Consider the following 13,370-nt stretch of genomic DNA (forward strand, 5'->3'; position numbering starts at 1 on the left):
TTTTGTATTTGAACGAACAAATGAATAGAGGACACCATTAATAGCTGGGACCCTCTTTAGCTTGGCTGGGATGGAAGAAATGCCCTCTGCATCTGCTCAGGGGCACCCATATTCCAGGAGTTCACCCTTGATGCTACTACCAATTAGGTGCCAACGCAAAGTCTCCATGAGCTCCAGGTTAAACCCCAATTTCTTTGCCCCTATTTTCTTCTAATGCCAAGGACGGGGGGGGGGGAGGGGACGGACGGACCTGTGGCCCTCCAGAGGCACTCCATTTCTCATCAACCCCAGCCAGCATTGCCAGCTGTCAGGGATGATGGGAGATGCAGTCCAGTCCAGCAAACATCTGGACTGAGGTCCACAGCTATCCTCATCCCTGGACCACAATCAGGCGAGCCCTTCTTTCCCGGCGCAGCTCCACCCGCTTTCAAAGAGGGAAGGGGGCAAGCAGACGTCGTTATATAGAAGTGTAGCATTTCTTTCACCCAGGCAGCGAGTGAGGGCGGATCTCGCCGCCCACAACCGGGGAGGGGGAAGCTCTCTCTGGGCTGATTCTCTGATCTCATCGCACAAGCCAGTCAGCTGCGAGCTGTCTGCCTCTCTCGTCAGCTGATCCAGCAGGAGAGCCTCCCGTCTCTCACTGACTCTTCTCTCACTTCCCAAGTGGATCCCTTCCTTCCTTTTTTTTTTTTTAAAGATAGCAGCAGCAACAAAACAATTGCCGGGGATTTTCTGGGTCAGGAGGAGGATATATTCTGAAGGCTGGTCGGTGGGGGGATTTAAAGCAAAACACCAATACACAGCAGCAGCAGCCAAGCCCACAGCCCCAAACTGGATTGCATTGCAACTTTGCTCCAACTCCGCTCCTTCTGTTCCCTCCGCCCAGGATGGCTTCCAATTTTAACGACATAGTGAAGCAAGGGTATGTCAAGATAAGGAGCAGACGTTTAGGAGTAAGTATTTTTTTTAAAAAAACAAACCAAAACCCTCCACTGGCGTTATTATACCGTGTTTGATTTATCAATGGGTTTGTGGTGTTTAATCACAGCGTTGGCCACGTGCGTTGTTGTGTGTGGTTGTCCGTGGATCTGAAAGGGAAACAAGGTTGCATGCTTTATTTTTATTTATTTTTTAAGTGTGCAAAGGGCCAGTCCTTTCCAGGTCTCTCTCCGCTGTCATATGTGCATTATATATATAGAAGCAGCTTGCAGTGCCGTGCAAAGGACATTTCTCGATAATGGATACAAGCGGGGTGGAGGGGAGGAAAGCCTGCAAAATCCACACCGGCTCTAATGCTATTTTTTCCAGTGCCTTAGCTATGTTTGTGTGTGGAGAACGTAGCAAGCTTTGGAATGTCACAGAACTCTTGTGTTATGGGGTTTGTGGAAGGGAGGAAATCTGAAGATTTATGAGCATGCTTAGATAAATTTCTTCTCTAATCGTATTAGAATTGTCTAAGGGATCTCCTAGTCAGCCAGCGTCCCCTCTTAACTTTTCACTTTCAGAAGAGGAGCCAGCAAGCAGACTTCCAGACTCAGTGGTTCAGTGCCCACATGTGCAGTTCCCATTCATATCAATGGGTCTCGGTCTCGCCCAAAAGAACTTCCTGGCAGATTACACATCAAAGAGTGTTGTAGCACCTTAGAGATAAGCAGCCTGATGCTGGACAAGCTCGCTCAGAAATAATCCCTGCAGGATCCAGTGACATTTACACCCCAATAAATATGCCGCGGCAGTAAATTCAGTGGCATTTTTGCATGAAAAAGGTCTCTGGTGAAACCCCTGGCATCTCCAGGTAAGGCTAGGAAAGATCTCTGAAGAGTCAACAGTAAACCATATGGACCAATGGTATATAGGTCAGTGTAAGGCAGCTCCCTACATTCCTATGCTGCCTTAAACATTGCTAAAGAAAGCAGAGATATAAAATTTTTGAATAATGATCAACAACGTAATATGCCTGGATGTTAGGCAGCAGTAATGCATTTGTTTCTGAGCCAACATGCAAGGAAGTGTGCTACCGTGGTTCTTTCATGGACAGTCCTATCTATGTCTAATCAGAATTAAGTCCCATTGACTCCATACTCCACCCCATTAAGTGTGTACATATAGGATTGCAGGCTGCATTAGCTGGCGCAGACATCAAGCTACAACGGGAACGTAAAATTCACATTGGCCGCAATGTGACCGATATCATCGTGTAGGTAATTGGAATGACAGTTCTTGAATATCATAGTCTCACATAACAAATCACCCATTTGAAGGAACACATGTCTTGCTACCTGACTAAATATTAGATGTTCCTTTCAAATGTGTATTGCTCAGCTTGGATACAGGTGCAAATGTGAGGGTGTCATTTCCTGCAAACACGGCACTTGTTGGAAACCTCTGCAATGCATCTATAGGTCTAAGTTTCAGTGTCAAAATGTTACCAAGGATGCCCCCTCCATGCAACATTTGGTACCTAAAGAAAGCCACAGTCTTTAGTGTGCTAAGTGAGCATGCAACTCTGTACAGTACTTGGTTGGAGAGTTTGAGGAAACAGAAACCTATACTATTCCAGTGGGGCTGATATTCTACAGAAGTGCTGGCTATAAATGTTCACAAAGGTTCATGGTATAGAAGGTGTGTGTGTGTGTGTGTGTGTGTGTGTGTAGAAGAAATACCTTGCATGAACACGTGTGTGTTTAAAGATATATCTCCAGACCAGTGCCTTATTGATCGCAACAGAAACTGATGCCTTAATTTCCATGGTTTGGCTATACCAGGGGTTCCCAACAAAATTTTCTCGAGGACCCCTCATCGAGCCGCTATTGTGACAAGGACCCCCATTAATTCCTAATCCTAAAATTAAAAAGTGAGAGCCAAATTAAGAGTCTTTTTATATTTTATATTTATACGTCTTTTACAGTTCTTCCTCTTCATCTGTAGGCCTTTGTCGTTTTAACGAACCGCTTTTTAACCAACGGTCCATTTTTAACTACGCGAACTGTAGCTTCCGCGAAAAACAACGCTTTGTTTACAAACACTACTGTTTTGCAAAGAGGCGGCGCATGCCAGGGAGGAGGGAGGGGAATAGAGAAGACAGGGTACCTGCGCAGTAGCGCACAAATGAAGCCGACGCACGCAAAGCATCTTGGGGAGGTGAGTGTTAGTAGAATGCGCACACTGCCTCTTTGCAAAACAGTAGTGTTTGTAAAGCGCCACCTAGCGGCATACAGCAGAACTTCTAGTTTTCTAGTTTTGCGCTAGACTCTGCTCATGCAGGAAGCAGCCAAAACACAAAATCTGTTATCATACGAAATATATTTAATATATTTTTTATTCTAATAGCATCTTGCGGACCCCTCTGGCATAGCTCGTGGACCCCTGGGGGTCCCCGGACCACCTGTTGGGAACCACTGGGCTATACATTTTACGTTTAAGCAATTATTTCATTTATTTACACTTCCGCTCCATTTTGTACTCTAGGTTCATGGAGGTTTATGTAGCAAACCTATGATATTCTTAACTCCACCATCATGCTCTTTGCCACACAATGTTGAACTACAGTGATCCATATTAGGACTGGGTTCTGGAAGTCTTGGGTTGAAATTTGAGGGAGGCACATAGTTCAATGGTAGAGCACATGCATTGCTTGCATAAGATTCCAAGTTCAATCCCAGGCATCTCCAGGTAGTGCTATGCAAGACTCTTATGTGAAAATCTGGAGAGCTGTTATCAGTCGGTATAGACCAGGCATCCCCAAACTTCGGCCCTCCAGATGTTTTGGACTACAATTCCCATCATCCCTGACCACTGGTCCTGTTAGCTAGGGATCATGGGAGTTGTAGGCCAAAACATCTGGAGGGCCGCAGTTTGGGGATGCCTGGTGTAGACCAAGCACCCCCAAACTCTGCCCTCCAGATGTTTTGGGACTACAATTCCCATCATCCCTGATCACTGGTCCTATTAGCTAGGGATGGGAGTTGTAGTCCACAAACATCTGGAGGGCCGAGTTTGGGGATGCCTGGTGTAGACATTACTGAGCAAGATGGACCAATGGCATCTTCTTCTGTTTCTATCCTCACCCATTGATAGTCATCGGCAACTCACTAGAGTTCTGCCTATACAGTAGTTCTGTGAAATGGGAACTATGACCGATCTTGGAGATTGCTCATACAGAACATAAAACTAAGGTGTCTCATGTGGCAAGTAGCAGACAGAAAAATAGGTGATGCCTGAATTTCAGATCTGAATTGCAAGTTGACTCCTAGAGTCCTTGCTAAGAATGCTAAGGAGCCACAGAACAGTCACTTCCAATGGTACAGTAAAAGTGGGAAAGGTGGCCTGTTGGGAGAAGGAGATAAAGCTTGCTAGTTATTAAAAGTTTCAAACAGATGATGCCTTGTGAAGATCATAATGAAATATGCCAAATTGTACCGTGTACTAGGGCCCTCAGGTACAGTTCACATTAAATTGTCACCTCAGGTGTGGTAAACTTTCTGTGATTATTCTGCTCATCTGTGGTATTATTCTTGTTAGCCTTGCTGTCATTTTTTTTAAAAAAGGTGTTTGAAACAAACACAGCAAAATGGTCAGTGCTGCTGTTATCATTATATTGCTAATTTATTATGTTTTGCACCAGGTGTAATGAGGAAAAACCACCGTCATGTGCTTGTTTAGATGGGAGCTCAGGGAATATACAGGTGGAAAGAGGTGCTTATATTCTGCCCAGGACACCTTATATTGAATTCATGGTGTGGAGCAGTTTAGTTGATACCTATTGGAAGAATTTCCCCTCCCCCAAAATCTATTGTCCATTTGATTTGTTCACCTATGGTAAGCTATTATTTCTTATAAGAAAATAAGAAAAGGGAAAACTACAAATTCAGTACTACTTATGCATTTCCTTTAGAGTTAAACAGAACAGTTAGAATTAATGGAGTCCAGTAGGCATTGTTTTGGAGAAAGAGGATGTCACTGCGGCTCCTGGAGATGAGTTTGTGGCTGCTTTCTGCCTCTGTTCCTATTGCTGTGAATTAAGCCATGGTTGGCTTAGCATGTTCTCTAACCCCAGGATCGTAATTTCTCTTGCTTTAGACAAGCCATAAGCTGTAAACAAACTTTGTTCTCGGCTTACAGTTTGTGCTTTGCCTGGAAGAGACAAACTAGAAGGATGGGTTTGGATGACATGAAGCAAAGTAGCAGCAGAAGGGCTGGGGCACCAATTTGGGCCCCCCACTGTGGGTGGCCAACGTCGGCACGCACTGCGCCATGCCCTAGTGATGTCGTGACGTGACATGATGTCATCACGTCATGCCGCGATGTCATTACCGTGCAGCGCTCTCCGGTGCTGCAGCAGCAACTGGACCAGGGCCTCCGACTTTGCGCGCCGCAGCTGCGGCCGCCGAGCACGAATCTCAGCTGAAACATCTGTAACATTCATGACTTGCTTTGAGACAACATCATTCTAGCCTCCCTGGAATTACGGTAGATCTTGAATACAAGATCACAAGCACATGGGATCAGAGATAGGAATAGTGGGTGTGAACTAGAAGTGTTGAGGCCAAAGACTTGTTCCTAATGGTTTCAGTGTGGAGATCTTGTCTCATATTAAGCCACGGTTCCCTTTATTTATTTGTTTACTGTTTTATGTTATAGTCTACCTTGGTCATGATGGTGGGTCAAAAAAAATATGTAAGAATTAAAATAAGTAGAAATGTACAATTAAAATCATAGTATAAAAACCAGAAAAATACAACCAGTATTGGTATAACAAAATGACAGCACAGAACTGTAGGACAACATTGGAGGAAGAAGAAGAGGAGGAGGGAAGATGTCCATTCAGCCCAAGGCCTGAGGTGCCCCTTGACCAAAGAGGTGCAACTTGACCAATCATCAAAAAACATAGTGATGGAACAAGGCAGATGTCATAGGGGAGGTCTGGGGGACACCACGGAGAAGACCCTGTCACATGCTACCACCTCTTGAACCATGGAGGGTGGCAGCTCAGCCAACCAGGCCTCCGCTGCGGATCTTAACATCTGGGCAGATTGATGTAAGATGAGACACTTCTTCAAATATTTGGGGCTCAAGTTGTTTACGACATGTGAAACGGAATTCTGGCTTAATGTGGATTAACAATTGAGGAAAATAAACCAGGATTACAGTTATTCATTATTATATTATATAAGGGCAGGTACCTTAATTTCATCATCCATTGTCCTTTGGAATTATGACTATTAGACTACGTGCCATTTTTAAAAAAAATCAATTTAAGTGTAATATATTTATATAATATATTTATAATGCCAAAGGACAATGGATGAGGAAGGAAGAGGAAAATAAGGAAATTAAGGTACCTGCTCTTATATAGAATGAAATTATAGAATAGCCACTGATGAACTCAGTTTGGGGAGCGGAGGAGAGGCAACTAAATGCAGTTGGTCCCATCTAAGCCAATGGTATGAGCCTCACTCTTGTTTTCTGTGATAAGACAGGACATAAAGTCCTGCTAAACATTTGAACCAGCTGAAATACACACACATACACACACACACACAAATAAACAAGTTTTTGCTCGAAGGCCACAATGAGTGAATATGTATGTAGCAGGAAAGGGAATTACAGAAATGATAGCTGATGGCTAATTTAAAAATCTGATTTAGGTTATTTACTGTTAGTAAAAGTGCAATTTTACATTCCATTTGAAACGGGCAATTAGCATATTCCTTTAATTAAAAAAAATAGTTGCCATGGAAGCAACAGTATCACATCCTCCTCCTTTCAAAGAAAAGTAAAATTATTGTATTGCATCTCTAAAATACCAAATTCTTACAGAAAATCCAGGAATCTCAAGGCAAAATCATTGTTGCTGTTGTTGTCATCATTGTCATTATCATTCTGCAATTTTTTATCTGCCTTTTGACTTCCAAAAGGCCCCCCAATCTGGTATCCAGATTTTTAAAAAACACAACAAAACAATATAAAATGAGATAAAAAACACAGTACATCAGTTAGATGATTTAAACTATATGTGCACCTTCTAGTTAGGATCCCCAAACAATGACTCAGTTTCTCCCCCTCATAAGTGAAAAACTTCTGAGCATGTGCAGAATGCTTTTTGTTAGTAACTGGAATGTGCCATGAAGTGGCTTTGCTCCTCTACTTCTATTTCAGCATGTAATCTAAGGGTCAAGGTAGTTTTTAAAAACCCTTAAAATCAGCTAGGGGAGGGGAATGCTGAACAGCTCCCCCACTAAAATTGGTACCCCCCCCCCACAAGCTGTGATTAGCCCTGCTGGAGAGAAAAAGATCACAGAGGGTTGAACTAGATGATTCTTGGTGTCCCTTCCAACTCTACAATTCTATTATTCTGTGATTGAAGGAGAATATTTCAGCTGGGAAATAACACTGGGGGTGGGGATTAAACACTCCCTGTTCCAATGCTTGTTCTCCATTGTGATTATAAGTTAAAAACAGCTGGGAACATAGTCCTAAATTCTCGCTGGTTTAGACAATACCATACCCTCCAACATTTCTCCAATGAAAATAGGGATGTCTCATTCCATAATGATAATTTTACTATTTATACCCCACACATCTTACTGGGTTGCCCCAGCCACTCTGGGCAGCTACAAACGTACATAAAAACACAAAACATGAAACATTTTAAATAACCTTCCTTATAAAGGATTGCCTTCAGATGGCTTGGAGGTTGGATAACTTCATACCCTCCAACATTTCTCCCATGAAAATAGGGACATCCTAAGGAAAAGTGGGACATTCTGGGATCAAACCAGAAACCGGGATGTCTCCTCTAAATCAGGGATGTCCCTGGAAAATAGGGTCACTTGGAGGGTCTGCAATATGCTTGCTACATATTCTTGTGAGACTGAATGATCTGTAATCACAATATTATGTTGCCTATGCATTATATTACAGAGTTATCTATCTGGACTATGAAAACTGAATCCAAAGGACACTTTCTGCTCTCTACCTAGATCTGCCTTCCTGTAACTCACTGCTTCCTGTCCTATTGTCAGTGGAAGGGATGAGCTACTATATTACATCCTGCGATACTCATTCTACTATTTGTAAAATGATCACCATTTCTCCCTTCAGTCTAATCACGGGCGATTCCATTGGCTGCCTCTCCTACGGTTTTCCTGCTAGATCTTGTATCATCCTTGCAGGTGTCCTGAGAACCTTGTATGGCTTGTCAAAATCCACTGTCACATACTGTAGTGTCCTTGGTTCAGAAATAACGCTGTCTTTTCCCACCAATTGTAACACGAAGAAGAATCCCAGGCGGAGAGGCTTCTATTATATATAGATTGTGAGCTGTTAAGACCTGAGCATTCCATAGCGACTTCCTTCCTGCATCTTTGGTATCTTGTTTAATGGGGCAACCTGAGGACAAGACTTGGAACTGGCAGGGCTTGATCTTGGATGCAAGCTGCCAAATGTGTTGTGTTCACAGACCGGTTTAGAGCCACCCACTGCTGTTTCTGGCAAGATCTCTGAATTCTACCTTGCTCCCCACTTCCCCGTCCTGCTGCTTCTGCAATGGTTACAATTTTATCGACCAATAAAATGGCAGTTAAGGAGTTACAGACTTCCAAAGGGGCAGTAACAGAGCTATGGGCACCAGGCACCCAGCTGATGCTCACCAGACCTTGCAGCGCACCAAGATTAATTGAGCTCATGTACCTTCCATGTGCTAGTTAGCCCCATTCCCAGGGGTGTGCAAAACGGTTGCATCTCTAAAATAACCACATGGATTTTGTGATCATGCAGGCATTTATCTGAACGTTAAAGTTGTTTCTTGTCTTTCAATCCCAAACATATTTCTGTTAAACAGAGCATTTCTACCCCTTTGGGCACTCCCTGCAAAGTTGGGTTGTTTTATTTGATATTATTATTTGATATACTCTAATACTTGTTAATGGCCAGGTCTGACTTCTCTATCACCCACTATACCCACTTGTTTATTTTGCGTTTCTATCGTAAAGGTAAAGGGACCCCTGACCATTAGGTCCAGTCGCGACCGACTCTGGGGTTGCGGCGCTCATCTCGCTCTATTGGTCAAGGGAGCCGGCGTACAGCTTCCAGGTCATGTGGCCAGCATGACAAAGCTGCTTCTGTCAAACCAGAACAGCACATGGAAATGCCGTTTACCTTCCTGCTGTAGCTGTAGCTATTTATCTACTTGCACTTTGACGTGCTTTCGAACTGCTAGGTTGGCAGGAGCTGGGACCGAGTAACGGGAGCTCACTCTGTCGCGGGGATTCGAACCACCGACCTTCCAATCAGCAAGCCCTAGGCTCTGTGGTTTAACCCACAGCGCCACCCGCGTCCCTTTTCTATCATATTCTCTGTTATATTCATTCTCTCGCTTGCTCTTTAATCAGAGATTCCTTTTCGTCAATAAGATTTTGCTAGATTCCTGTGTTTTTTCATATGTGCCATACTTCTAAAACTTTTCCCTGCCCCCCAACACCTATCCCACAGTTAAATGTGCAGCGTTCCTTGTTGCACATGCCTGCAGGTGGCCTGTCTCTGAAACCTTTCTGAAACTGCACACCAGGGGACATAAGAACAACCACCCAGCTGCTCCTTCTATGCCCCCCACTTACCCAAATTCCACTGAGATAATAAGGCAGTAAATGTCCAGTCGCTGACAAATCCAGCATGGATCAGTGATGGTCCACTGCTAGGGAGCATTCAGGGCCATGTCAGTCCAGTTTGCCTCTGAATACCAGTTGCTGGAAACCACAAGAGGGGTTTAGGGCTTCCTATCAGCATCTGGTTGGCCCCTGTGAGAACAAGATGCTGGACTAGACTTTAAGGGTTCTTCTTATGTAGTCTGCTAAGCTCTTGATTGGCAGGAGAGAAAAGCACATCTGCCTCAGAATAGTGCCCCTCTTAGTGCTTTCTACATTCTTCCAGTTACCTGGTTTCATCCCCTTTGCCAGTATCATTGACAGGAGCGAGCCAGCAGTAAATTACACTGAGTAAGTTGGAGTTAACTCTTGATTAGCAAAAACGGGATCTGCACAGGAGTGTCATGTCTAATGAGCACAGCAACTCATCTCCAGCAGGTCTTGTTGTGAAGCTGCCTAAATCCTGTCCTCCCCAGGATTACCCCCAAGTAATCTGAGACTATGCCTGTGTGAAGCTAACTACTCTGCCCTCTTCACGCCTCTCCTGGTTCTGGGAGACCAGGGGAGAGAGGAGCTTGTTGCAGCAGCAGGAGGAGACACCTGTGCCTCTTCACCAGCTGGACTCCTCTCTGCCTCTTGGCCTCCCCCCTCTCCTGCTTCTGATTCTGGACTTCTCTTTGCCACAGACTCTCCCAGCAAACCCAGTTGACCTCTTCAGCTTCTGACACTTCCTTCCCCAGTCTTCTCCCTCTGACCACTCAGCATCCTACGTCCCCCCCTCCCATGTCTTGGAGCCTTCTTCCCTTGGGGCTTCCCCACCTGGTTTCTCCCAACATTCCCCTGCGCCCAACCAGTCCATGACCATCATTAAGCAGCACAACTTGAAATCTTTCAAGCCAAATGCAGCTTAGCTGTGTCAATAACTGGCTTGATTTTGCTGCTTATCTGGGGCTGTAAATACAGGGTATGTGTGTGTCAGGCACCTATAGAAGATAATATGAGACTAGTATGCTGTGTTTGGCTTGCAGGGACACAAGTCACTCAGACTTGCTTTAGTTTACAATCCCCAAATGTACAGGGGTTTTATTTATCTCTTGGTATTTCAAGACACGCCATCTTTAGAATGTAAATGAGGACTTTCTTCTACTGCCAATTTTTTTGACAGGCCATTTGTTTGATTTCCCTGTTTTGCAATTATTAGAGAACCGAGGGGAAACCGAGAGAGTGCGCGAGAGAGAGCACACTGTGATTTTTAAATTCACCGTGCTCGTGTTGGACGCTTTTCTGCACGACCTGCTTGCACTGACTCTTTAGTGGTGTGTAATTTGTAATTCCAGGCCATGTTTTCCCCCAAGATTCCATGGATTTATGTTTTAGCCACATCATAACGGAAAATTTGCCAAGACAAACTGCTAGCTGTCATTGATGATCTACAAAAGAATATTTTTTAAAAAGCGAATCTTAAAGCAGCATCTTGGGAAATGTTGCAAAATGCTTTCATGTCTGAGAGATGATGGTTCATGTGTCAGATGAGCTAGGAAAAAAATATGATTCTTACTCTTGAAAGAAGTTAAGTTATTAAAGTTATTATTATAGCTGATCATGTCTGCCAAGCCTGTTTTAGGATTGTAGGACAGAGATAACAGATGTATTTCTGCAAGTGTCTGAATTGTTAGAGTTGCTCTGGTCATCTTTGGTATTCTGTTGAATGATTTGCCTTTGGTAGCATTTCCACGGTGTGTATAACAGAAATGAATACTTATTTCATTCATTCCTTTGGAAAACAAGAAATAATAATAATAATAATAATAATAATAATAAATAATAATAATAAAAAATAATTTGATTAAATTTTTAGTTGCTTTAGTGCCCAAGGCAGTCCAAAGCAACTTACAACCAAATAAAAGTGCATGTGTATGATATATTTTCCTACTCAGATAGGTTTTCATTGGAGAACATTTGGCAAGTTGTGATAACCAGTCTGGTTTTATTCTGTTATTTTTATGCTGTGTATTTTAGCTCTGAACGTGTTGTCATGACTTTCATGTGTGTGGCCTCGGGCACTTTGAATAAATACTTGGTATCGAATAGGCCACAAGAAAGGTGACAAGTGAGCCTCTTTGGGAAAAGTACTTCACAGCTGGGGTGCCACCACTGAGGAGGCCCTTTCCATTGTAGTTATTGTAACAGAACACTTCTCAAATAAGAGTATGCTTTGCATTTAACCAGGGCAGCTTGTAACTTTCAGCCAGCGCCTGGTGGTATAGCTCAAAGCTAAGGGGTGCTTCCTCAAAGTAGCAGCCTCGTGTTCAGCAAGACATTCTCCCTGTTTTACAGTATATTCCTGCCTTAGGCTGTAACTGGCTTGGATCCATCCCACTCATACTGGTGCCATTGGTCCATCGAGCTCCGTATTTTCTACACTGACTGGCAGTGGTTGGTCAGTATTTCAGACTGGGAGTCTTTTTTAGCCCTACCTGGAGATACTGAAGATTAACCTCAGACTTCCTGCATGAAAAGCAGATTTTCTACCACAGAGAAAGCTACAGCATTCCTGTCAATCACGGTTCTCATGTGAAGTCAGGACCAGAAACCAGGCCAAGACCTTGCATCATCAAGGCAAAGTCCTAGGCGGAAAAGGAAGCATTTACTTTCTGTTGAGGAGAGATAGTGGCCAGTCTTGAATGAGAGAGAGGCCGACCATCCTTTATTCACTAGGAATATGCTCCAACCTGTAGGCCTGATGGCTCATCCTACAGGGCCAGCTGTGCAGAGAGCCAAGGGTTCCCAAAGCCAGTGCTTTTTTTCTAAGTGAATCTAAGTTTGACCTCATTGAGGGCAGTATTTCAATATGAGTAGGAAAATGAGAGCACCCCTAAACCAGGCATCCCCAAACTGCGGCCCTCCAGATGTTTCGGCCTACAACTCCCATGATCCCTAGCTAACAGGACCAGTGGTCAGGGATGATGGGAATTGTAGTCCAAAACATCTGGAGGGCCGAAGTTTGGGGGTGCCTGCCCTAAACATTTTTAAAGGGAAAAAAGCACTGCCTGTAGCCCCTGTAGCTCCTCACAAGAGGAACCACAGCTGCCTGTACTTTAAAAGTCTAGGTTGTGAGGTGATAACTCTAATTTACTGCTTCTCAGTGACTCAGTGCTTAAGCCTTTAGAGTAGTTATCCCCCACTAAATTTGGTGGAAAATGATTTGCTGGTTACTAGTGACAATTAAGTGAAGTTGCTTAAAGTAATGCTTGTCATTGACCATTCCCTTTCTATTCTTCATTGGTGGAGTTTAATTAAATGGAGTTGCATTGATCCAAATCAGCACAGGAGCTGATTGAAAGTAATCCATTTACTTTATAAAGAACATGTAGATGACAACTTCCAGGGCAGAACCTTCCCAGGGCGTACTGTGTCAGAAACTTAATGCATAATACATCAGATATCAGTAAAGGCAGCGTCTCAAAGCAAAACATTAAAGCGTGAGCTTTCTGCGCCAATAACACTGACAGTCAACAAACTGGGGAGGTTTTCGAGAAAGTTATGAGAGTGGAAAAGGTCAGGGAGATAAATCATATGTGGGCAAATGGAAATAGTAAGGTATTTCAGAAAAGCCAGTTAAGGCTGCAGTTCTGAGCATTCACACTGAGAACTTGTTGGAAAGTCAACGTGTTTAGATCAGGCTGCAAGATAATTATAATACTCAAACACAAAAAATAATTCTGG

General features: G+C 43.6%; 1 protein-coding gene across 2 annotated transcripts in view; it reads left to right on the top strand.

The window, feature by feature from the left end:
• The first annotated feature begins 487 nt into the window (after window positions 1-487).
• DOK5 (docking protein 5) overlaps window positions 488-13,370 on the top strand; it is a 55,627-nt gene continuing 42,744 nt past the window's right edge. For both annotated transcript variants that reach the window (XM_035124059.3, XM_088674663.1), the window contains exon 1: window positions 488-953. In XM_035124059.3, the coding sequence (XP_034979950.1) occupies window positions 888-953 (66 nt within the window). In that variant the 5' untranslated portion in view covers window positions 488-887. The remainder of the gene's footprint in view (window positions 954-13,370) is intronic.

Source organism: Zootoca vivipara, chromosome 7 (genome assembly GCF_965207765.1).
Source record: "Zootoca vivipara chromosome 7, rZooViv2.hap1.1, whole genome shotgun sequence".
Classification (NCBI taxonomy): Eukaryota; Metazoa; Chordata; class Lepidosauria; order Squamata; family Lacertidae; genus Zootoca; species Zootoca vivipara.